The sequence below is a fragment of the Terrapene carolina genome, unplaced genomic scaffold, assembly GCF_002925995.2.
Source record: "Terrapene carolina triunguis isolate 2854851 unplaced genomic scaffold, T_m_triunguis-2.0 Scaffold35098, whole genome shotgun sequence".
NCBI classification, from domain to species: domain Eukaryota; kingdom Metazoa; phylum Chordata; order Testudines; family Emydidae; genus Terrapene; species Terrapene triunguis.
In genome coordinates, this window is record NW_020699449.1 from 14,174,691 (window position 1) to 14,201,291 (window position 26,601).

At 47.7% G+C, this 26,601-nt stretch overlaps 1 protein-coding gene across 1 annotated transcript; it reads right to left on the reverse strand.

The window, feature by feature from the left end:
• Window positions 1-1,008: 1,008 nt before the first annotated feature.
• LOC113405354 (glyoxylate reductase/hydroxypyruvate reductase-like) lies at window positions 1,009-23,363 on the reverse strand. Its single transcript, XM_026646495.2, has 9 exons — window positions 23,114-23,363; window positions 16,261-16,391; window positions 15,049-15,121; window positions 13,511-13,627; window positions 12,395-12,483; window positions 10,138-10,242; window positions 8,551-8,686; window positions 7,890-8,020; window positions 1,009-1,219 (listed from the first exon to the last, which is right to left on the reverse strand). The coding sequence occupies exons 1-9, from the start codon at window positions 23,278-23,280 to the stop codon at window positions 1,098-1,100; spliced, it is 1,071 nt and encodes a 356-aa protein (XP_026502280.1). The 5' UTR covers window positions 23,281-23,363; the 3' UTR covers window positions 1,009-1,097.
• Window positions 23,364-26,601: the final 3,238 nt, after the last annotated feature.

Consider the following 26,601-nt stretch of genomic DNA (forward strand, 5'->3'; position numbering starts at 1 on the left):
TTAAAGTCATTGATTCATTTGCTCTTCCCTCTCCCCCGTCCGTATGTGTTTCTCTTCCTCAGACAACACCATCATTTTAGTCCTTTTTACACGCTGTGACGGGGGGAAAAAAGACCTAGTAATAATTTCCAGTCAGAGAATGATGAATCACATCTACTGTCAGTAAAATAAATATGGAACAACTGAGAAAATACACATGGTGACTGGGGACAAATGAAGCACATAGTATGAAAAATAAAACTCTTGAGAATCTTACTCTTAATGCAGCAGATGTAACATGCTGCACTGAAATAAGACACTAAGATATGAGGAAGAGAATACAAGAGGTGGGGATAAAGATTTCATTTTGGTTAATTAGGAACATCAAAACTTTTACAGTTTGGCAACCATCTCTTTGAACACAGTAGAAATGGAAAGGTCTTTTCACGTCGTTAATGGACAGTAGCTTTCAGAGGTTCCAGCGTAACAAGGAGAACATAATCTGAATTCACAAAGAAAATTAAACTAAAAAAAAAAAAAGTACCAAGGTTGATAACAATGTTATACATTTTATTTCTGGGAATGTGCCCATTCTAAAAATGCAAATTTACTGGAGATTTTCCCTGCTGATTGCCTAATGCACAATAAGACTACAGACAATTTTAATGAACCCTCTCCCCCTTAGCAAATGCCAAGTTAGCTTTAAGAAAAAAGGTCACATTCGAAAGCGATTGCTTATCTCTTGGTGACATTCACGTCCAGCAACGAGCAGAACACACTCGCTGTAACCAGCTGCTAATGTCGGGGGGAGGGGGGGTTGTCCGTAGACCCTCCAGCAGCACCGAACGCTGTGGGGAGACACGGCACAATATGTAATACATACGCTGAGCTGCAGCACGTTGGTAATGGGAGGGGAGGGAGATGGGCTGCTGGACACCAGTAGAACTGGCCTATTCTTTCTCTCGGTGAAGAAAACAATGGTGCTCTCACCCTCCAACAGTTTGCCAGGGGACCTCCGCCAACCAAACAGCTCCCAGCAACGGCAGGCTGCATTCATCCAGGCCAGGGGCGATTTGCAGGAGGGTGAGCACAAGGAGAGTGTGTGCTTTGCGTCCCCCTCAGAGTGGCACCTCCTTGCCCATGGCTTTTCCCTGAAGGCCTGCCAGTAAATTGCTGGCAGCTAAGGCGGCCATGGCGTTCCGGGTAGCCACCGTAGCGCTGGCGATATGGGGGAGAATAACTGCAAACGGAAAGGGAACAAAGTTCAGAGAGATCATTTCTTGGTGCGGGACCTGCAATCGCAATCAAAGGGCCTGAGCCCCTGTGAATTTCAACCTCTCATCAGCGTTCATCACGCACTGTGCAGATGTCCCCTGACAGCGTTTGCCCTGGCCATGGGAGACGATCGGCTGCTGGGACAGACCGCACTCAGCTCCTACGCCACAGCCCATTGAAGACACCAGGATTCCACTGATGCGGGATCTTGTCAGGGCCCTCACCTGCACGGCTGCACTTTGCATGGGAATACAACAGGCCGGGATGCTGCCTAGCTAAAATGATTCCAGGAGGACGTTTCAAGACAGGAGGGGGAAGTACAGCTTGTATGACAGAGGTGGGGAATTGGGCTCTTCGCAGAGGCCTCTCCGCCCCTTGTAATTTAGCCGAATTTGCAAGGGGGGCTGCAAGCCCGGAGAATTGAAAGGACACTGCCAGGAATGGCTGGCTTAAGACTAGACCTACTAGCTGTGTTTTGTCTGCATGCAAGTCACATCGACCCGCCGCTCTGCCTGCCTGCTCTGTCCGTGTGAGCTGGCAGGGGATTGAAATTTACACGAATCCTGCAGGGTTTTAAAAGGATTTTTAAAGTTAAGATGATGTTTTAGTCAAATCCTGCTGGATTCTTATAAATGTCACTCCCCTGGTGGCTCACAAGACCAGAACAGGCAAAGCGACCAGACGGATAAGAACATAAGAACATAAGAATGGCCCTACTGGGTCAGACCAAGGGTCCATCTAGCCCAGTATCGTGTCTTCTGACAGTGGCCAGTGCCAGGTGCCCCAGAGGGAATGAACAGAACAGGGAATCATCAAGTGATCCATCCCCTGTCGCTCATTCCCAGCTTCTGGCAAACGGAGGCTAGGGACACCATTCCTGCCCATCCTAGCCAATAGCCATTGATGGACCTATCCTCCATGAATTTATCTAGTTCTTTTTTGAACCCTCTTATGGACTTGGCCTTCACAACATCCCCTGGCGAGGAGTTCCACAGGTTGACTGTGCATTGTGTGAAGAAGAACTTCCTTTTGATTGTTTTAAACCTGCTGCCTATTAATGTCATTTGGTGACCCCCTAGTTCTTGTGTTATGAGAAGTAGTAAACAACACTTCCTTATGTACTTTCTCTACACCAGTCATGATTTAATAGACCTCAATCATATCTCCCCTTAGCCGTCTCTTTTCCAAGCTGAAAAGTCCCAGTCTTATTAATCTCTCCTCATACATTGGCCTCATTACCACTACAAAAATGATTTTTCCTCCCTTGGTATTCTACTGTTGATAATAGCCCACTTCCACTTTAATTATATTGCCTCGTTAGCACTGACCCCCCACTTGGTAAGGCAACTCCCATCTTTTCATGTACTGTGTATATATACCTGCCTGCGGTATTTTCCACTACATGCATCCGATGAAGTGGGTTTTAGCCCATGAAAGCTTATGCCCACATAAATTTATTAGTCTCTAAGGTGCCACAAGTACACCTCATTGTTTTTGCTGATACAGACTAACACGGCTACCACTCTGAAACCAGACTACAGTTAGTAGTTCTGCAATTTCACACTTGAGTTCCTTCAGAACTCTTGGGTGAATACCATCTGGTCCTGGTGACTTACTGCTGTTTAATTTATCAATTTGTTCCAAAACCTCCTCTAATGATACCTCAATCTGGGACAGTTCATCAGATCTGTCTCCTAAAAAGAATGGCTCAGGTTTGGGAATCTCCCTCACATCCTCAGCCGTGAAGACCGATGCAAAGAATTCATTTAGTTTCTCCGCAATGGCCTTATCGTCCTTGATCGACCTCCTTTAGCACCTTGATCGTCCAGTGGCCCTAGTGGTGGTTTAGCAGGCTTCCTGCTTCTGATGTACTTAATTTTTTTTTTGCTATGGATGGCATAATATGCACAGGGACGTCCCTGGACCGCAGGCAGGTACACGCGCCGGTTGGTCTGCACATGAGCCTGGCTCCTGGGGGTGCACAGGGGAAGGAGACGGCATGTGTGTTTATTTGTAATGCTCTTGGAAAGTGGCAGCCTAGGAGAATGCATGCCTCTATTTAGCTACTGCCCTGCCAAGAAAGGTTGGGGAGAGCTTTGAGTGAGTTCCATGGCCCAGCCTCTCCTTGGGCTCACTTCTGGAATGATCAGTGAAGGTGCAAACTACTGCTCATTGTTATCATTATTTGTATTACTGTAGTGCCTAGGAGCCCAGCCGCAGACCAGGGCCCCACGGTGCTAGGCGCTGTACAAACACAGGACAAAAAGACAGTCCCTGCCCCAAGGAGCTGACACCTGGCGGTTTGGTATGATGTGAAGCTCTGTTCCCTGGACATGGCAAAGCTATTGCACTCTTTCTGCACAGGCCACCTAACTGTCACCATGTGGTAATGACTACGCAGCTGGGCCGGTTTTAAATTGGCAACCCAGGCCCAGCCTAGACTAAGGAAATAGGTCATGCTTGACACCGTGCGGGCCAATGCTTTTAGACATAACTTTACGCCTCGTGTAGACACAGTTCAACACCTTTAAAGATGGGTTGACAATGGCCAGTTCATGCTATTTGTCAAACATGATCTCTAGACCTGCCCGGCACAGGTCCTGGGGCTCGGTATCCCACTGCCAGTCCAGACCCTAGCCCCCTGAATGTTAGCAGACGGGGCGGTAGCTGCTATCGCTGTAGGTAAGTTCATATAGCAGTTTACCTTCTAACATGGCATCTCCAGTCTCGCGTATCCAGGGCCGGTGCAAGGAAGTTTCACGCCCTAGGCGAAACTTCCACCTTGCGCCCCCCTCTCACCCAGCTAACCCCGCCCCCCCACGGCAGCTAACCCAGCCCCCCACCCGGGGAGCCCCCCCGCAGCAGCTTCCCACCACACCCCCCACCCGGGGAGTCCCCCCCCGCAGTAGCTACGCCCCTCTGCAGCTAACCCCGCCCGGGGAGCCCCCCCCCCTGCGGCAGCTAACCCCGGCTCTGGGAGGGAGTTTTGAGATGGGAGGGGTGCAGAGGGATGGGGTGCAGGGGTGAGGGCTCTGTCTGGGCCTAGGAATGGGGAATTTGGGGTGTGGGAGAGGCTCAGGGCGAGAGTAGGAGTGTGGGGGGAGAGGGCTCTGGCTGGGACTGGGGATAAGGTGTTTGGGGTGCTGGAGGGGCTCGGGCAGAGGGTCAGGGTGTGGGGGGATGAGGGCTCTGGCTGGGACTGGGGATAAGGTGTTTGGGGTGCTGGAGGGGCTCAGGGCTTGGGCAGAGGGTTGAGGGTGCAGTGGGGGAGTGAAAGCTCTGGCTGGGGGTGTGGGCTCTGGGGTGGGGCAGAGCTGGGGATGAGTTTGGGGTGCAGGCAGGCTGCTCTGGGACAGGGGCCAGAGAGGACTCCCCCCAGCTCTTCCCCTGCCAGCAGCAGGAAGCTCTGGGGTACGAGTCCCCCTTTCCCGCCCCCCCCCCAGCAGCACACTCACCCCCACCACTGTCACTGCATGTGCTCCTAGGGTCCCTCTCAGGTCCTGGAATCTCCCTCGCCTCCCCCATGGTGGGGCGCTGCGTGTGCCTCCTCCCCTGCTGTTGCCCCTGACTGTAGCCTCACTGGGGGTGAGAGATGGGGGTGCCTCCTTGCCCAGCATGGGGCAGGAGCAGTGACTGTGGGCAGGAGGGTCCCCTGTGCCGCTGGAGGGTCCCATTGGAAAATGAAAGGGTCTGAGGGGGAAGGGCAGGCTCAGAGTCAGTCTGCCCTGGCGGTGGAGAAGTGGGGCACTAGGACTCTGCTGCAGCAGTTGTTGCAGGGAAGCAGCATGGAGGAGACAAAGACAGACAGGCTCTGCTCCCGGACAGAGACTCCGGGGGCCGTGAAAGGCGGGGGCAGCAAGTCGGGGCCAGGGGACATTCGGGGAAGGTGTGTGGGGGGGGCTGCAGGTGGGGCCGGGGGGGACACACGGCCCCAAGTATTGCTGGAGCTGGGCCCCTGGCTCTGAATATTGCTGGTGCCCGAGCACCACGTGGATCGGCTTTTAGGCGCCCCCAACCACTAGGCGCCCTAGGCGGCCGCCTAGTTTGCCTAAATGGTTGCACTGGCCCTGCGCGTATCTCACTCAGAACTTACTGAAGCTTCTGGCTTTGGGGCTACGATGTTTTAGGTTTGGTCTCTTCTTGCATGGGATATTTTGTTTTGGTAGTTTGAGCAAACACAGTTCAGCCATTTAAGGAGGGGAGTAAAGCAAATACATGTTCCCCACTATAAAAATATCCTTGCCACCCTTTTCAGCAACTCTCCCACTGGAACATAGCACAAAGGTGATCAGGGGCGGCTCTATGTTTTTTGCTGCCCCAAGCACGGCAGTCGGGCGTTCTGGACGGTTGCCGTGAGGGCGGGAGTCAGGCAGCCTTCGGTGGCACGCCTGCGGGAGGTCCGCTGGTCCCGCGGATTCGGCGGCGTTTCTGCGGGTGATCTGCCGGTCCTGCGCCTTCATCGTACCCACCGCCGAATTGCCGCCGAAGCTGTGGGACCGGCGGACCTCCTGCAGGCATGCCGCCAAAGGCGGCCTGACTCCTGCCCTCACGGTGACCGGCACGCCACCCCCCGCGCCTTGCCGCCCCAGGCACGCACTTGCTGCGCTGGTGCCTAGAGCCACCCCTGAAGGTGATGGAGCATAGGGCGAGAACTAGCCTCTTGTAAGTTGCCATGAGGGTTAGGGAGCGCTCTGACACTCTTTGTATAACACTGTTTTGGTGGGCTTGTTGTACAGCTCCTGAGGTTGGTGGGACCAGAGCTCTGGTGTGGGCCTTTTAAAGGCATGGGCGCTGTTTTTCTGGTGGTATCTTGCTAAATAGTTCCACAATATGGAATTTACACATCATTATGAATTCTTTGCACTCCAGCAACGTTCTGCAGAGTGAAGCACTTGCTTTTGAATGTTCTTTTTTCTCTTTTTCCTCATCTTTTTTCTTTTGAAAACCCACGAGAAATTCCAGAGAAAAATATGTCACTGGAACAGGAGGGTTGCCCCAATGAGTCCTCCGACAGTCAAGGTGGTCCATGCAACCTTAATTGGAGAGGAAGTCTAGGCCAGCGGCTAGGGCCCTAGCTTGCACTTCTGGAGACCCAAGTTCAATTCCTTGCTCTACCACAGATTTCTGGTCACTTAATCTATCTTGACAATGGCACTTCCCTACCTCTGAGGGATGTTCTGACAATAAATACACTGAGGATACTGTGGGGATGGGGGATCTGTATCACAGCTGGTTAATTCAGCCTCCTTGTGTGGATGCATTACAGCACATTGTTAAGGAATATAGGAGATGCGAGTTGTCAAATAAATGTAATAGCCTAGAGCTTTAGATACCCATTTTGTAGTGTTATGTATTACTCTGTGTATGCCAGACAAGTGAGGCCCATGGAAATACACTGCGAGCCATACTTACACATCCAGTATCTGTCTTAGAGTAAGGGTGAAAATGTACGGGCACATCTAAGCCGCCAAATTTGTAGTTAACTGCCTCCTTCCCTAATTTGCCCTTAAAGGACTTTCACTTCTGTTGACTGGAAAGAAAATACAGTACACTAGTATTGACCAAATTACTAAATTAGAGGGAAGGTACCACATAAAGTCAAAGGATCAAATCCTCATGTGATGTAATTAGCTGAGGATCTGACCCTAAATCAGTACTGATTTACTGGCTCTTTATGACAATGGAATTAGTGGTCATAGAAAAAGAATGGGGAAAATGATAAGATATACAAGGGTGTATATAACACAAACATTTTGTATGATGTTGTACTATTTAAGAAATAATGTGATCATGGAAATCAAGACTGTTTTAATGCAGAGTTAAAGTTGTGTCTTTCTCCATGCACCGTGGTATAAACTGGTGCAGCACCATTGACTACAGTGGAGTTATACTGATTTATACCAGCTGAGGGTCTGACCTATTATTTTTTATTCCAGGATGCACATCTCTTAAAGGAGATTAATTGATATGCAGAATCCACAGGATTGTAAAGAACACTGGAAAAACAAACACGCAGAAATGAACCCCTGAGCTGGCTGGAAACTGGAATTTCTATTTTGTGGGAAATTCTGACATTTGACATTTGGTTTCATTCTGAATTGGTCAAAATTTAGAAATTCTGCCACAGAACAGAAATTAAAAAAAAAAAAATGTTAATTCGGAAACATCCAAACATTTTGTTTTGATAGTGTCAAACCATTATACTGTAATATAACACGAAATATTAATTAGTATATATAGTAGTAATGATGAGCTACAAATCTAATATAATATTACAATTGTGATTTGAATATAATATAAAAGTTTCACTGAAATGGATGGAAATGATAAAGTCAAAATGAAACATTTCTACCTTGTTGACATGAAACATTTTGACAATATTGAAACGCAATGTAAAATGTCTGACTGATTACTGTCAACTTCCTCCGGTCAAAAATGTTGTCAAAATTCACACGCTCTCCCCAAACATTTTCATATTAATGCAGTTGCCTTTTCCAAAGGAATACTGTTCCATCGAAACAACTACAAACCAGCCCAAGGAGAGGCTGCCTGCTCTAGAAATCAGGTCATAGTTCTAAATTCTCAAATCACCATTTTCAGCCACTGCTCTTCAGCAGCTTTCAACACAGACTCACCGCAGTTTTTAAGTTTTAAAAGAGGATGATCTGTCGGCAGAGGCTCCGGCTCTGTGACATCCAGGCCAGCTGCTGCAATCTGACCATTGACCAATGCCTGGTACAGGTCTTCCTGGTTCACTACACCGCCCCTGTAGGGAAAAGACAAACAAAGTATCTATCAACTTCTGGACATCTTCTCTGTGTAGCTGTTCTTGCAGCTAAGAGCCTTAGTTATCTGGTGAAAGCTTGAACAACGGGGTTGGATAAAGTTGGAGTGCACAGCAGTCTGATCTTAAAGGCTGCTTTATAATAAACTCTGAGGCCAGGGGCTTACGGTTCTGTCCTCCGGCATGATTCATACTGTATTATGTGTGGGATCAGCTTATCTAATGAGACCGAATCCTCTGGATGGGATTTGCCTGTGTCATGATACATCTCCCTCCATCAGCGTGTTGTCGGATTACACCAACATAAGCCTTTTATTTTTAATAATTGCTTGAAAGTTGATTTTATTCTATTGAGCTGGGATGCCGTCAGAGTTGGGAATATAAATCTTGTCTCCCTCTGTGATCATGGAAGGATTTGTGTCAGAAGGTTATGTTCTCCAGTGTGACATCTGTGTGTTTATCTTGCTGAGCCTCGGCTCGAAGATTTTTCTTTCCCTCCTGTCCTACCTCACCTGCTGGTGTTGATAAAGATGGCAGTATCCTTCATTAGGGAGAAAAGCCTGTTGCCACAGATGCCCTGTGTTTCAGGAGTTAAGGCACAGCACACAACGATGAAGTCCGAATGCCGAGCCAATTCCTCCAGTGGCACTATTCAGAATAAAGCAGAAAGGCTGCAGAGGTTAAAAAAAAGGCACATACCATTGGAAAAACCCTCGGATTTATCTTTGCGCTGTGTTGACCAGAGTCCACAGAGTTCTGACCAGAGGAGCGAGGCAATGGAACAGCTTTCCAATAGGAGCAGTGGGGGCAGACAACCAAACTAGTTTTAAGATGGAGCTTGATAAGTTTGTAAACGGGATGATATACGGGGTTGCTGTAGGAGGGACTGGACTTGATGTCCCAGGAGGCCCCTTCCAGTCCTATGGGCCTAGTCTGAATATTCTTGGGGGCCCAAAATATTTTACGTTTACTGTAAATTCATGTAAACAATTTCCTCCAAGTGGAACTGGTTAGTCCAGTTTAAGGTAGTTATTGACATCCTCCGAGTTCCACAGGCCTGCAGCTTTCTGACGAGCCCTTCCCATCTGCAATCAGCGCACCCAGAGGTGGTTTGTGGGGCCCTGGGCCAGAGCACATGGCGGCTCCTCCCCACCCCTTCGGCCTGCAGTCTCCCCCACTCCTGCCCCGGTGGATGCGGCTGATCAGCAGGTCACAGTTCAAAATGCCCAGCTGAGAATGGGCATGCTGGCTAGTCTGGGAGACATACCTCGGGGCACAGAGCAAGTTACACCAACGAAACGCGTTAAAAGTACATTTGCAGAAAGAGCCATTTTACCGTTTTAGAGTCTGCAGTTGGGGGCAAACTCTTTCTGTGCGTATTGTCTGGATAATACGGCATGGAGTGATTGGTCGCACTTAATTACATCTGTGCTCACTGACTTCCCTGGGCTTTGAATCAACCACGTCATTTGCAATATGCTGACGTGATGGGCTACCCCTTGGAAATGATACAAAAAGGCTTGTGGCTAAATAAATAGGAGGGAAAAGCTTTACAACCAAACTGCTTCTCTGGACTTAAGGGATGTCACCAGCTCTCATGGTTTGATCTTGAGTCTCACAAAATTGAGCGTTTTTCTTAAAGCCCCAGCTCCTGGAGTCATGTGTTTCCATGAGAATCTCAGCTTTCATTGAAAACTGTTATAAAAAGCATATTTCCGGGTCTCACGATTGCGGAAAAACATGAAAAGATGAGACCCTTACAGGCTCAGAAACCACAACGCAAATAAAAGGAATCCGTTACTTCTGATTTTTAAAATCTCATCATTTCTATGCCAATCTCATATTTTCTGCGCGGGAGGCCTGACTCAGGGCTTTTAAATGGGGGTGTTCTGAAAGGATGGCTGGGGGAACCCCAGTCTGCCTCTATTTTTAATCTAAACTAAAGCTTCCACTTCACAGCCCATACACATGCAAGGCGGGAAGCTCCCTAGTCGGGTAGTTAGGAAAACAGGCTTTCCGGCAGTTCAGGTTTTGCATTAGTGAGGTGGGATTCCAGCTGGACTTCTCCACTGTCTGAAAAACGCTCTGTTCCATCTTACCAAACTCGGCCGGGATCTTGGTGGCCATGTCAGGTCTCGGGCCGGTGTCGGCATAGAGGAATCTCTTGACTCCAAAGGGCTTTAACCGGGCCATGACAGCTGCTCCTATAAAGTGGGAATTACAGCCATGAGTTCCACCTTATCGCTGCTCATCTGCTGTGCAAATTCTCCCCCTCTGCAGGAGAACCAGTGTGCAGGGGGCAGGAATCCCTAAGGTGAGTTTCCTTTACATCTTCACGTTGTGGAGAGGGGCTTTACTGCCCTGTGGGATAAGCAGGTGTCCATCTCCCTACATCTGTGAGGGGTCCCCCAATTCTGCATGGCTCTCAGGACATGGCAGCAGTCCCTTCCAGACACCACCTCTCAGCCCACTCCCAAGGGAAGAGGGACTTGCTGCGTGGAGAGATCACTGTAGAATAACCGGGCCAGATTTCCTGAACACAGGGGAATAATCTGTTCAGTGTCGAGATGGGATGATGCCATGAAGAACAGGCATCCACATGCCAGTCTGGGACCTCTTCTCGCCCAAGTGTTTCAGCCAAGGGCTTTCTGTGGGAGATGCTGAGCCCCTATCATAACTTCCAGCCCAAGTGCACCTGGTTTAGGTCGCTTCTGTTTGCAAAGAACACCTCCTGTGTCTTGTTTAGTAACCAATTGGATTTGGTTAGTGCCGTTATTAAATAGTCTGGCAAGTAACCATGCCCCAGGAAGTGCATCCATTGTCCTACTTTCTTGTGGTGACGGTAAAGAAACCTAATAACAATCGCCTTTCTTCCTCCAAGCACTTTACAAGCACCAACTCATTCTCATGACAACCTGATGGGGTGCCTAAACAAACAGGATTAGGTCTGCTCTCAGTCCAGATGGGGAAACTGAGGCAAAGAGGCGACATTTTTAAATCTAGGGACATAACTCCATATTTAGGCACCTAAAAAGTGGTCCAATTTCAGAGGTGCTGATCACCTGCTAATCCAATTGATGCCAATGTGCAAATACAGCAAATACTTTTATCGTAATCCTAACCTGCTCTACACCGTGCCGTGAGGGCAAAAGTCACCCCTGTGGATTTAGTAGGGCTTAAGTGGAATTTAGTGGTTTTTGAAAGGATTTTAGCAGATCGAAGGCTAAAAGGTTTTCCACTGCCCAACACTTTATGTTGTCACTTAGAAGCAGAGCTGAGTGAATAATTGATGTTTTGGTTGGGGGACGGGGGATCTGAAAAAAATTGGTTGGTTTCAAACCACAACTGAATTTTTTCAGTATTTCTCATGGGGGGGAGGACCCTGAAAAAAATTAGTTTTGGGGTCACCAAAACATTTTATTTGACCTGAAACACTTTTTTACCAGTTTTCCATTTCATTTTGGGTCATTTTCAGGTGCTTTGAATCTTCCTTTTTGTTTTTATGTAATTAGCTACATTTCTAAATGAAACATTGCTTCAAACAAAAAGTCAAAAGGTTTTGTTTCAAAATGGCCAAAATGAACCATTTCAACTTTTTCAGGGGAAAAAAAAAATCAATTTTTGGTTAAAACTATTTGCAAAATTTGACCAGAATTCTCAAGTAGTTTCAATGCCTCGCAAAAATGCATTTTCTGTGGCAAATTTATTATTTGCCAAGCAAATTTTGCCCGGCTCCACTGACAAATGTACAAAGTGTAGACTGCCACATAAGAATTCTTCATTCGTTTATACCAGCGGTAGTGACATTGCACAGGTATAAATGAGGTCGTACGGTGTGAGGTAGTAGACTATCAGACCTATACAAAATCAATACTTGAAATCTAGATCTATCCACCACTGGAGCATTAGAAATGTATAAGCAACAAAGTGGAAGCACTTAATGGTGTTTTTATTAGAACTGATCCAAAAAGGAAAAATATTCATGAAAAGTTTTTTCAACGTGTTTCCTTTTTTTCTCAACTTTGAAAAATGTTGCCCAGCTCTGTAGACAGCCAACACATTGGAGGAGGAGAATTTTGCAAAATGTGCCAATTTTTTAAAAAAAGGCAAATTCTAAAATGTTGGCCAGATCTACTTTTTTATATTCATTGATACAAAAACAGAAATGTAAAAAAAAAGCAACCTCATGATTTTTTAAATTGTTGACACTTTTCAAAAATATTCAGATTTTGACTCTAACTCTGTTTGATTTTTTTGGTCTCTTTTCATCCATTTGATTTTTTAGCAAAAGAAATCAAAATACAGACCATTTTGGCCAGCTCTGTATGAAAACTCTCCATGGATTTTGCAACTTACCTATTCTTCCAAGTCCTAGAATCCCCACAGTGCTGTCTGTCAGACCATAGCCACACATCCACAGAGGCTTCCAGGTTCCCCAGCCACCGCTTTAAAAGATCATTGGAAGCTATTTCAGGCATACACAGTACAGCATCCACCTTTCCCCTGCACTTTGGAATGTGGAGACTGTTTCTATTTAGCTCTGGTTGATCATTTAACAGGAATTGCCAGACCGTGTCAGACCAAGGCTCGAACTAGCCCAGTAGTCTTGTCTCCAACACTGGCCAGGAGGAAGTTGCAAGAACACCTATAGCAGGCAGCTATGGGATAACCTACCCCCAGGGAAAGTTTCATCCTAACCCTCATTAATTAGTAGTTGATTTTTGCTTTGAAGCAATAATGGTTTATTTCCCTCACAAACCTTAGATTAGCCATTGTTGAGAGACAAAGTGGGGGAAGGTATCATAGAATATCAGGGTTGGAAGGGACCTCAGGAGATCATCTAGTCCAACACCCTGCTCAAAGCAGGACCTATCCCCAGACAGATTTTTACCCCAGTTCCCTAAATGGCCCCCTCAAGGATTGAACTCACAACCCTGGGTTTAGCAGGCCAATGCTCAAACCACCGAGCTATCCCGTCCCCTTCTTCAGCACTGTGTAAGCTTGAAAGCTTGTCTCTCTGACCAACAGAAGCTGGTCCAATCAAAGATATTACCTCCCCCACCTTGTCTCACTAAAATCCTGGGACTGACACCGCTACAACAATACCTCATACATCATTAACTCTGAACATGCTTGTTCTCCATATACATTGTGTGAATCCCCTGCTGCTGCTGTTGTTATTCAAACTAGCTGAATCAAATCTAGCTTGGGTATGTGTACATGTGCTGAAGTCACACATCTGACTGCCGCGCAGTCATACCCATAGACTATATTTTCTCATCTCAGGACATGTGAAGTATCATCTATAAAAATACTAATCACAGAGAGGAGAATATGCTCCTAAAATACATGTCCAACTCCCCATCTTTTGGTTGTTTACTCACCAAAACATTGGTCTTTCACTTCCTGCCGACAGACTCGACATAAACAGTTTTCACTAGGGAGTTTGAATAAAGACAAAAAAAAAATTACTTCTTAGCTTCATCCACAGCTTCTAACAGTCGACGGGAGGTTGCCAGAAGAAGAGCAACTGTGAGTTCAGCAACTGCTTCAGTCAATACGTCTGGTGTGTATCCTAATCTGATTCCTCTGCATCAAAGGACACAAATAACAAATACACCGTTACATTACTGGAGTCTTCTCAATGTAGGAACGGTCGCACCTGAAGTGTTTCTAGACCATTAGGATATGAAGGTTATGCCACATGTCCTCAGAAATAAATGTTTCTCTAGATTTACAGAAAGGTCTTGGATTGAAGCTCTGATTAGAGCTCTGCGAAAGTTCAGTAGGAAAACCCAGCACATCTGGTTGAAGGTTCGTGATGGACGGGAAACTCGCTGAAAGTCACTGAGCCGCTACAAAAATATTTTGGTGAACTTTGAGCATTATAGCTGAACCAAATTTTGCTACTGGGTTGTTTTTTTTTCAGGCCACACTTGAGACATTTCCAGGGGGCTGATTACCAGAGAGCAAGCGCTCGATGCTTTCTGAAAACTGATCCCCCCCACCCCCAACGTGTCAAGACAGATACCCAAAATCATTAGCTGCTTCTGAAAATGGAGGCCTATCTAGTCATTCCACCTGAGGAGATTTTGGGGTTTAAATATAACTCAACACTGGGGTGAGGCATCTATTGACTCCTATTGACTCTGTTTCAGGAATTGGGTTTTTCCAGGGAACGTTGCAACTGCATTAAAAAAAAACCCTAAGAAGGGCCTACTTGAGGAGATTGGGGATTGGCATCATGGCAGGGGAAAAGGTGAGGCTAGCGTTTGCAAGCAGGGACAGTGCGGGTGGGGTGGCTGACTGTGAAGAAGGAGGACGAGTGTGGTGCAGAGCAGATGCTGTGCGGTTCTGTTTATGCTAATAATATTTATGTGGCTCGTTATTCATTTTTGTGCATTAGATAATCACACACTGAATGGTACTTTCTCTTGTAAAACGCATTTGTTGCTCCTGCAAGGTGCCAGTCTATTTAACCTTCAAGAAGGGGCTGGAGCTCCTGGGGGACTCGCAGTGACTTCCCCTTCAGGAGATGGGAAGGGTCACAAAGACACAGAGGTCACCTAAGTATGGGAGACAAACAAACGAGGGAGGGGCCAGATCTGGGACTGAGGTCCTTCATTCAACAAAGACCAGGGATTGCATGGCTGCTCTCCTTGCTAACTTCCTATTGCTGACCTCGCGGAGCCATCAGTCTCCAAACCCAGGACCTCTTTGGCTGTCTTGCTGACATGGCCAGGAAGGGTGGGGATGGTGATAGACGTTAGTGCTAAACGAGGTGGTTTCCGTGATGTCTGCTTTGGCATCGTTTATAATCTTGATGGACAGCACCATGCTCCTAAGAAAGTAGGGAGTGACTGAGATTCCAATGTAACAAGGAGCTCCTGAGCCCAGCCCAAGGGCAGTCAGACCTTTAAACGACCCCCATTTCCCTCCTTGTGGAGACAGGACTGCGGTGACTCTTGCATTTGTACAGCTTGTGACTAAACCACAACAGCACACTGTACCTCTTCTTCAGCTCCTCCAGAGACACGTGATCGTAGCCCACTGACATCGTGCTGACCACCTGCAGGCTGGGCCCTGTGGTTGGAGGAGAGAACAAATGGACTGACGTTCACATCCAACCAGAGCTTGGTTGTGTAACAACGTTGGCAGCCTCACCTCCGTGCTCGGTAAGAGCTAAGCCAGATCTACTACTGCACACATTCAATAGCTTGAGTCTTGAGAAGACTGAGGGGGGATCTGAAAACAGTCTTCAGCTATGATAAGATCGGTTGCAGAGAGGACGGGGATCAATTGTTCTCCATGTCCACTGAAGGTAGGACAAGAATCAATGGGCTTAATCTGCAGTGAGGGAGATTTAGGTTAGATACCAGGAAAAACTTTCTAACTCTAAGGGTAGTTCAGCTCAAGAGTAGTCCTCCAAGGGACGCTGTGGCATCCCCATCACTGGAGGTTTTTAAGAACAGGTGGAACAAACACCCATCAGGACTGGTCTAGATTTACTTAGTCCAGACTCAGCGCAAGGGGCTGGACTTGATGACTTCTTGAGGTCCTTTCCAGCCTTATAGTTCTATTATTCTATAGTGCTAGTAACCTTCTATGACGCCTCCTGCAAACAACCACAACAGCGACCACTGGCTAGGGCATGGGTGCTTATCTTAGCTCCGTCATACCCTCCCTGTCCCCTCGCCACACCATGTTCTGCAGACAGCTGTCTCACATTCCCACTGTGTTATACCTGTGCAGCGCTCCTCAGAGGGTGAGTTGCATCAGATTCTTGCAACTGAGGATAAAAGCCTACTACTGCTACTTGCTAATGAATTTATTCCTTTAGCTCATAGCATTGGATTACAACAGGATCCTCATTCTTTAAGTGATTTTAAAAATCATTCCTCAGCTACCCAAACAGACCCCCTGCTACCCCCCAGCCAAATAGCAGGGTGCATGCAGAACCCTAATTCAAATCAGGGAAATGGCCACTCAGAAAGAAACCTGCCTCATGGACTGATTCCAGTGTAGATGCCAGATGAACACACTGGGAAGTAGAAGGGCCCCTTCAAAGCCCATTTCAGCTGCTGAGCTTCCACACCTGACCATCAATAATGTAAAATGGGAGCACGCTAGCATGAGTGGACATGAACGCACGATCGTTTGGGGGCATCTCGTTCGCCACTGCTCCTGCCATACAGACAATTTCAAAGTATCCGATGCCCTACCTGCTGCGTCCAGCACTTCGGCATCTATCTTCTCTGTCAGGAGGCAATACAAGCCTCGAATCCCAGCAACCTTCTCCAGGAGTTCCGAGCGTGGCACTGGCTCATCTGAATCCCACTGCTCAATGTTGCAGCTGCAAGAGGAGAGATGGGGAAACGTATCTGGGTCGTGGCTGTGGCTTGTAAAGCACACAGGGCTAGTTTGCTACAGCCCTTACCAGGTAGCAAAGCTCCCTTGCCCTCCTGCTCAGATTGCAACGCTAGACAATGTCTGGCTAGTCTCCCAACTACCCCTGTGAGCAAGAGGCTAGAGGGAGACTGAGAGGAGACCTGGGTACTCACCTTGTTGGACAATCAGAGCAGCTGGCTGGGCCCGTGGGCTGGGCGAGGGAAACCTGCGGTGACGTTTTACTCTAGAACATCACAGATCCAGGGGATAGCAGGGCAGGAAACAATGGCTCTTGGAGGCACAGCATGTTCTCTGGCCCGCTCTTGGACCAGCGAGCTCTGTGCCAAGTTACAATGGAGCCCGTTAGAAAGGAGAACGTGTCCCAGAAGTGCTAAGTATCTGTTCAGTGTGTGCTGCTTGTGAATTATTTTTTCGGGGCAAGCGATATCTATTTCTCCAAACAGGATCAGAAAATGAAGAGAACCACTAAAATTAAAAGTCTGGGTTTATCAGATACCTAATTTGTACATGAGGCAGTTTCAGAAGAGCTACCGTTACCACTGCAGTGTTTGGTGTCAAATCTTGAATGGTCTCTAGCAAATGGTTTCCTGTCACTGTACTGTAACCAGTTCTATTGTCCTCCTGGGACAATTGTCGTCTCAGTTATTTGGGTGTAAATACAGCGTAACTCTACTAACTTCCTTGGGTTCGGTCCAGCATTCCAGCGTAACTGGAAGCAGAGTGTGTCCCTACGTGTTGAAAGAGGGACTTCATTCAGTAACACAAGTGGGAAAGGTGTAAAAAGACAATGCTGTGGAGGGTGATGTCAGTTTCACTGGGACACTTCATATGGACAAACAGGATGGGCTCAGTAAAACTGAGATGTGTGGTCACTTTCTGCATGTAAATCCATTCGCTTTGCTGGAGTTACTCCAGAATTACACTGGGTCCTGCTTTGAGCAGGGGGTTGGACTAGATGACCTCCTGAGGTCTCTTCCAACCCTGAGATTCCATGATTCTGTGAATCACCCGTCATTATTATATTGTGTTTAACTGCTATACGAATTGAGACCTAACCCCACTCTCCATCTGAGAGGCCACATTCCTTCCTAGTGTGACTCCACAGGAGCCAGTGCACTTACTCCGGGGATGAGTTTGGCCCTTAATCCCTGCAATGCTCTAAGACCCCACCAGCAGTAAGAGCAAGAATGCAGAACCCAGTTATCCTAGACAGAAGCATATTCCCCTCCTGGCTAGGTCACCGGCCCAGCCAGAGGCCAGGTTTTGAATTTAATTTTGTGTTGAGGGTTTGGTGCCTGTCATCAGTCTCAGTTTCGCATTGCTCAGGCATCAAGAGCATCATACCTCACTCACAGCAGTGATTCGTTTCCTTTTGCAGGTTGCACTGCCAGAGATTTTACATGTGGATCAAAAATTGGCATCATTGTTTCAGGTTTTGTGACATTCGGAGTCTATTAACCAGATGAAAGTCTGTGCTCACTGAAGTGCAAACACATGTATTTAGGCTGTTATAAAAATAATCTTGCAATAACAGTCTAAGAATTCGAAGGTTTCCTGTAGGGGAGAAAACAACATATTTTCTCCATTAGGGATTTTAACCAGCCCAGTTTATTTAATCCTTCTTTAGGCATGGGATTTTGTAATTAGTTGGCTACAACCAAAATCTTTGGGCAATTGTGTTCTAAGGAGCAGCATTTTAATTTTCCTTTATTAAAAGAGATAATGACTGTCTGCTTATTTTGAGTTTTAAAGCTTTGACAGGAGAAATTTCATAGTCAGACCAATGGGATGGGTGCAACTGAAGAAATCACTTAGCGTGCTTCTATTGCAGGGGTGCCAAGGCCCCACGACTCCATCGTACAGGTGCTGTACAAACACAGAGGCACAAGATGGTCCCTACCCCCAAATACCATGTCCTTTAGATTCTAGTGGTGGGATCTCATGGTGGATACTCATGGTTTGAGTCTTTCCTTACTCTTGGTTCCAGACTGCATATTAAACAGCGGCAGTGAACCGATTAACTCCCTATTTGTCAAAGTGGGTGATTGCACTAAAGGTGTGAGGAAACACCTCTTTCTTTACACAGGAGGGGGCTGTGGTAACGTCTGTTTGGGAGGGGTGGTGTGAATTCAAAACACCATTGAAGACATACAGCCCAATTCTTTACTTTGCTCCATCATTCTTAGACCAGTGTAATTCCACCGAAACCAGCAGCTGCGCCAGCTTAAAACCAGGGTCACACCATAGGTATGGGAACTAGGGGTGTGGGGCGTGCTGCAGTACCCCCAGGTTTTGCACGGGGTTCCGGCCGTCAGCCCTGCACCTGGAGCTCTGCTCCTGGCCCCTCGCCGGGATCCCATCTGCAGGACCTGCCCCTGGGGCTCTGCTCCCACCCCCAGCTGTGGTCCCAGCCTCAGCCCCCTTGCCCCTGTCCGCATTCCCGCCCCTCCCCTCCCCCCGCTTCCCCTGGAGCCACGGCCTGGTCCTGGCCCCAGTTCTGGGGAGAGGCTGCACAGGGAGAGGCAGCACCCCCACTGCAAAAAGCGTTCCAGCACCACTGGGTCACACAGTGGTGACTTGGGCAAAAACTTTAGTTTGACCTTGATGGCCACCTGCTGCCTCTCTAGTTAGATCACTATGGGCTCCTTAGCAACCAAAGCAGTGTATGGGAGGGACAAGTTGTACAATGCCATGCGGACTCGTGACCCTGCCCCACTCAGTATTAGCCTGGCACCAAGGAGGCCAGCGCTTCTGCCGAGGCCTGCAAACCACCCCAGCTCTGTGGCACTGTGGGGAGGGCCGAGCTGCTCTCTGCTCTGTTAGGAGAAGGCCTGGGGTGAAGCCTGCCCCCTCCAAGGGAAGGATTAGGAGGAATCTCTGCCAGGGAATTGTACCAAACTTTCCTTTCCCTCTGGTCCCCGTCTGTGGTAAATCATACGTCCTAACAGGGCATGCCTGCCTTGCAGCAGTCCCTGCTGGCCACCCATGGCTCTGCCTGCCTCAGTTTTCCTCAGCCAGATTTCAGCCTCTCCCAGGGTTCATGTGGCTCTCAGATTTCAGTCCCCTGCCAGAGTCACAACTATGCAACCAACTGAAGAGTTCTTTCTCCGCTGGGGTTCTCCTAGCCCACCCGGAGGGCTCCATTTAAGTGTCTCTTACTCGGGGGGCAGAGCACTGATTCTCAGGCACGTTCTCTGGAGTCCTTCCCGGCCCTCCACAACCCACCCCCTGCAATTCCTCTACCCAACTGTCTTTTCTCAGCCCTTTCCTGAGGCCCCCCATGTCTCAGGCTGTCACCTGACCCCAATTAATCCAGCCCTCTTAGGCTGGGAGGCAGCTAATCTGGCATGGGCTGGGGTGATTGAACAGGACTGGCTGGCCTGCCTCAGGCCTCCTGGTCCTTGAAAGGGTAGGTCACCTTATTACAGGGCAATTCCTGTTTCCATATACAGGCTAGCACTCATTAAAGTCACTGGGAGCCTCTCTAGTGGCTTCAATGCGATTTGGATTGGAGGGGATTTGCAGGGGGGAAAATCCATATCCATTTGGTTTAACTGATTTCCTATGGGAAACTTTAAAACCGAATGAAAACTTATTTGACTTCAAAATGGTTTGGTTTATAAAGCCCTCCAAAATTCGTTTTTAAAAACCTGTCTGGGTGTTTTCCCCAGCAGTTTTCCCCCTTCCCCCCATTTCCAAGGGAAAAAAGGGAGGAAGTGGGGAGAAAACCCCCTTTTCACTCTTATTGTTTTTTAACTATAACAGTAAAATGGCATGAAAAAGCAGGGGTTCTTTCCAACTTTTGGCAGCTGGAAAACAGTGTTGGAAAGTGTGTGTGTGTGGGGGGGGGCGCCACTTAATTTTGAAATGAACAATTGGGTTTCGTTCCCCAAAATATTTCATTATGAAACACTTACGTCTAACAACATTTTTTCTGCAGAAAAATACATTTTGACAAAAGCCTATTTTCCTATGAGAAAATGGTTTCACTGGAAAATCTTTGACTAACTCTCCCAGCGGTGGACAGGGGCTTTCCCAGGAGTCCCTTCCTCAGCTTGACATGGGTGAGAAATGGCTGACATCTCTCTCCTCCATAGGACAAACCATCAGGCAGGCTGGCACCTGCTTGGCAGCACTACAGCCAGGTCAGGACTGCAGGACATTGGCAGAGCCTGTGGGTTTGAAATGGCACCGCGCCTGCCCTTATTATGCCTGTCTTGCCAGCACAGCGAGGTTCTGGCTTTCAGGAATGATACGAAATTGCTTCATTTCTCCAAACATTACCGAATAATGGTGCTAAACCCTAGAGCTCCTGTGGGGCAGGATGAGACGCAGCACACTGTATGTGATGGCAGTGATCAGCGGGGCCAGGGACTCTCGAAGTTTACTCCCATATCACAGATATTGCTCGTTCCAATGTCAATATCACTTACAATCTGGAACTGCTGCACAGATAGCTGTCTAGTGCCAACCAGGGCTGGACAATTCTACAGGGTCCCACGTGTGTGGGGCGCACAACCTTGACCCTGCAGTTCAGAGGGGGTGACAACAGGCCAAATTTGCACATTTACTTAGAGGGTCAAGTTTTCACATGCTCTCTCCCCAGGACTCCTTCCCACCGACCTTAGCTCTCCTCTGGTGTGTGTGGAGTGACCTGATTTCATCCTGACTCTCTTCTGAGGCACCTCGTCTGCTTTCTCCAGAGCACCGAGTAGGGCCACTGACTGCTGCTATCCAGTCATGGCCTTGGGATGGGTCAGGCAATGGTTTGAACTCCCCAGTAGTCAGCAAGAGACCCAGAAATACTCCCCCTCCCACAGCCACTGATGCTCTAATAGCAAGCGTAGTAGCAGCCTCTGAAGTTTAATGTGCAGGTGTTAGTGACTCCACTGATACTCATGGGTCTGGGGTGACAGTCCTGGGTTTGGCTAGAACTACAAACAGTGCTCCTAACTCACTTAGGCAGTCTTGAAAATACCTCCCTTCACTGCTACCCTGTTCCCTGCTGAATTGTGTGGTGAAGTCTCTCTTTCTCCTGGCCATTCAAACTCCATGTAGATTGTACCCACAGATGTGAACACGTCTGTTGTCAGAAGCATCTCACCACGTGTCAGCTACGGATGCACTTGTTCATACTCATTAAATAGCTCCTTTAGCTCACCGTGCCTAGTTCCGACAGACAATGGGGACTTTTTTCAAGTTTTAAAAAATTGAATTTAAAAAACTTTTTAAAACTTCAAATTTTCAAACACTTCGACCAGCTCAGAAAAAAAAAATTGATTTCCCACTTCTCACCCCCCCCGCCCGATTTTGTAACTCAAAAATTCGAACCAGCTTGGATTTCCATATTCCACTCACGTTTTGCATAGACAATGCTTTCTGGTGCCACGCAGAGATGGAATTTCTAGCCCCAGGGCTGGTTTTTTGACTTCTTTGTCCCCATGCTGACCTGGCCCCGGGACAGGCGGACCCAGTCCGGTCACCATTCATGGCCTTCTGGGTTTTGACCCCACTGAAGGTTGAGTAACTGTACAGAGTTCTGAACTAACTCTTTGACTGTTTGATTATTTAACTTTCACCTATTAGCCACTCAGCCTATTCATCCATTCAGCATCTAATTCCCACTTGGATCAAACGCTCTTTAATTAAGACTCGCTATTTTTTCTGCCCTCATTTAACTTGGTTTCTCAAAGCTCAATATTTTGTTTTAGAAAATCCAACAATATCTAATTTTTTCAGAGAGATTTGTCATGTAAAGACAGGTTGCCGTTGGTTCTAGGCTTGAAATGTATATTTGGTAGAATATTAAAATGATATTTGCAATCATTTGGAACACTGTCTGATTTTTACATTGTAAAGGGACATTGTTGCAGAAGAGAGCTTTATAAATGCCTTAGCCTTTCATTGACTTAAATGTAAGGAATTTTACTGAAATCTTACATTTTTGTACTGTTTTCCCCAGCACATCTAATAAAAACAACAGTAGTCACACATTTTGGGATGCCTGTGAATTCCAGCGGGCATCCAGGTTAAAGGCTACTGCTAAAGACTATGGTAAAATTTCCCTGGATTTCAATGGCAAAACGGCACTTAGAACAGTAGCTTTACAATGCAGGCGAATCATTGCCAAGGCAAACTGAGTTCCCAATAGCCACATTGCTATGACTTTTGTGATTCCATCTGTATCAAACCCAAACAGCAGTCTCGCAGTGAGATGTCCAAGCCCACGAAATGACTCTGCGTAATGAATTCATGGATGCCGAACAACTTCTCACCTCACCTGGGGTGAAATTCTGGTTGCACTGAAGTCAATGGCAAAGCTTCCATTGCCTTCAGTGGGGCCAGCATTTCAGCCTCAGAGTCTGCTTCCAAGCTAGAATCATAGAATCAGACGAACCTCAAGCATTCGAGAAATGCACCATGGACCTGCTGGAAATCTAGCACCTTCTCCTTCCTTGGAAGTTAATGATTCGCTCAGTGCTACAGTCCACATTCAACCCAACTGGACTGACTTCAGAGACATTGACATACTGGGGCAGGGGGTTCCTTTTAGTTACTCCAGTTTTACGTTACTGTTACTCCACAGACTGCAATGTTTGACAATGATGGGCTTTGCTCTGCCTTTCTTTTCCCAGGGGAGGTTTTGGCTGTAAAAGGAATACTCACAGCCCTGACTGGCTCAGGATCTTCATCCCATCCGGTGGAATCCGCCGGGTCACATAGATTCTAGGTAACTGCTTCCCAGCTGTATTTGGCGCTTGTAATTTACAGCAGCTGTGGAACTCTGGCACCAGCGTCGTCTTCAGCCGTCTCAAACGACCGAGCGTCCGCATTGCAGAGCAAAGGCACTGACAGCGTCCGAAAGCAGGACTTTGGATGAGATATTTCTGTGCCAGTCAGTTCAGCGAGCTTGTGCGACCAGGGAGTGGGAGGTTGTGTGATAAGATCCCTTGGACCAATGAGTGGTGAGGCCGGGTTCTCTTTACTGAACTGACCTGTCACAGTTTATGTTTGCACACTCTTCTTTAATCTAGCAGTTTAAATAAGACAAGGACTGTGAGGAGGGAAAACCTAGTTAATAAGAAAACACAGCTCACGCCAACCTTTGTGACTTAGGGAAAAAAGTGAACTTCTGCAAAACAACTGTTGGTTTATGTTTCCTGTTGCATTAAAAAGAGCTTTGGGGGCTCTCCTCAGTTCTATTTGCAGTTGAGATCCCATAGCTGTTTGAAAACAATTAGCTTTTGAATTGTGAAGTAACAAAGATTGAGAAATATTTACATGGGACTATGTCAAAAAATATACTGGGTGAGGCATTTTCTCAGCAGTTCCCAAATTGTGGGTCGCAACCCCAAATGGGCTTGCACCATCAGCAGATCCAATGGGTCAGATTCGGCCCGTGCAACGATGCTGTTTGCCCCCAAATGTGTCCAGACCTGCTCCATGGATGCCGTGCCAAGAGCATACGGTGCATGCGAAGTCACGTTGTGAGAGGCTGACATTTTGTAAAATGGCAGCCTCCTGGTGCAGTGTTTGTGGAGCAGGTCCAGACACGCCGGCTGTAGAAAGGTGGCTGTGCGGATGCCAGTTTGCCATTTGTACCATCTGGCTGTGCAAGCATCCAACTGAGAGACCAGACTGCAAAAGATCCTCCTCTGTGGGCAGCAGCCTTATCAACAGAGCATCCTCTCTGCTTGAGCTGGTAGGAGCTTGTGCTGGCCTTTTCTGAGCTGGGAATCTGCTGTGGCTTGTGAGCTCCTTAAGGCAGGGGCCATGTCTACTTTTATGCCCCCCTGAGTACCCCATTGGCACTGAAGGACAAAGAATCATTGCAAGGCACCGTCTCCGTGCTGCCCTGGTACCACACAGGCCTTCCTCCATCCTGGCCTCATTTCTTACCAGTGAATTCCTCCTTCTGATGTGTGATCGGAGGTGCAGTGGAGTTGTTTTTACAGAGTCTCTGCTTCAGCCTCCAGCAGCGAGTCTCACCACGCAGTTATGAACGAAAAACAAGAGCGTAAGAAACCTGCTCACAAATATGATGATGTTTCCTTTGCACATGGCTTCACCAGTGGGATTCTGTCTAGAATGAAGAAAGGCGGGACTGCCTGCTGCATCACAGTTAGCTAGCGGAAGCATGAAGCCTCATACTCTTAAATCACACTAGGAAACCCTTCACAAAGAACACCAAGGTCATTTTTCCAGCTCTGGAAAGAACTTCCACGTCAACAAGTGCACGATCCATGTCCGTCTCTGTCCACTCTTAAAAGGTGACACCTCATCGCACAGGCCAAGAAGCTTCACACCATTGGAGAGACTTTGATTTTTCCAGCTGCAATCGATATGGTAAAGATAATGTGTGGGGAAACTGAGGCAAGCCAACTCAAAGCCACACCACTCTCCGACACCACAGTGAAGCGAAGGATTGCGGCGATGGCAGCAGATCAGGATAACGCACTGGTGGAGCACCTGAAACCCACGGATGCTTTTGCTCTTCAAGTTGATGTTGAAGATATTCTGTTCCGCTGCCTCTTTCTGAACATGAGATGGCACAAGGGATGTTTGATGTGCCACATGCAAGACAAACATATCCCATGTGATCGCAGAGTGGGCTTTTGTGTAGATGGAGCACTGTCTATGGCAGGCCACAAACCAGGTCTGTGTGCTTTGGTAAAGAAAGTTGCTCCATCTGCTGTGTGGACTCACTGCACGATTCACAGAGAACACCTGGCAGCTAAAGCTCTGAGTCCAGGTCTCGTCTATTGTGCACTACATGAAGACTCATCCTCTTCGTGTGCAGCTGTTTGCAACGGTGTGTGAAAACCCAGGGTCCATCCATGACCTGGTTTTGTTCCACACTGAAGCTCATTGGCCCTTGAAAGGAAAAATACTGGGATGATTTTCTGAACTGAGAGACGAGCTGGGTGCCTATGCAATGGATTGCACAAAGAGCAGAGTCACTGATTTCCTGTGTGACCAAAGGAAGCTGTGCCTATGTCACAGGCAGATTTGGGAAAGTGAAGGAATGGAATACAGGTCTCCAAGGAGAGAACACCCACATCCGTCAGCTGAGTGATCGAATCACAGGATTCACCAAGGAAATGATTTCTGGAAGACTAATCGATTGAAGACAACAAATGACTCCTTCCTGCAGCTCTGAAAGTTCCTGGCTGACAGTGAAATTATTCAGCCTCCCACACAGGTGATGGCTGAGCATCTCCGCCACACAAAGGAACAGTTTGCATCCTTTTACCCTGACTTGGACATGATGACAAAGTCTGATTGGGCACAAAACCCCTTTCAGTGCGAGCCTGATGCCAAGGGTTTGCCAGCAGCTGAAATTGAATAGCTCATCGAAATGTCCTGCGATCGATTCTTGTGAGGAACCTATGCCCAACTTTCTCTCCCAGAGTTCCGGTTCCCTGTCAAGAACGAATGTCCTGCACTCTCAACATGCGCCTTGAAACTGACAGGGCCATTTGTGAGCGTGTATTTGTGCGAAGCTGGATTCAGCGCACTTGGGTCCATCAGTATCAATCTACCGCTGATGTCGCATCAGAGATTAGATGTGCAGTTTTTACCATGCCGCCGGACTTCAAGAAGCTGTGTCGCAACACACAAGTCCATGTGTCACATCAGGGAGCATTAAATAATGTATTTAATGTGTAAACTCCTTAGATTCCTTGATCGGTATGTTGCTTTGTTGCTGTCTGTGGTCACAGGAAACAGTTAGTCTCAAAATGGGGTCATGCAGGCAAAAAGTTTGGGAACTCCTGTAATATCTTTTATTGGACCAACTTCTATTGGTGAAAGCAGGGCCGCCGAGAGCGGGTTCAGGCCCCGGTGAAATTTTTTTTTCGGGCCCCCCAGCAAGGGCGGACCAGCTAAACAGGGCCTACGAGAAGGTGGGAGAAGCCAGGGAAGCTGGGCCCCCTTCCGGACCACCGGGCCCTGGTAATTTGTACCGGTTTTCCCCCCCCCCCTCGTCGGCCCTGGGTGAAAGAGACAAGTGTTTGAGCTACACATGAATGCTTGTCCCTTCCACCAAAAGCATTTGGTCCAGTAAAAGACATTACCTCACCCACCTTGTCGCTCTCATGGCCTGGGACCAACATGACTACAATAACTCTGCAGACAAATTTCAGAGTAGCAGC

Coding starts and splice junctions, on each gene's coding strand:
- LOC113405354 (XM_026646495.2), bottom strand. CDS start 23,280: ATGCGGACGCTCGGTCGTTTGAGACGGCTGAAGACGACGCTGGTGCCA. Junction 16,392..23,113: donor ATCCTGAGCCAGTCAGGGCT/GTGAGTATTCCT, acceptor CTCCTCTTGCAG/CTGCAACATTGAGCAGTGGG. Junction 15,122..16,260: donor CGAAGTGCTGGACGCAGCAG/GTAGGGCATCGG, acceptor CTCCAACCACAG/GGCCCAGCCTGCAGGTGGTC.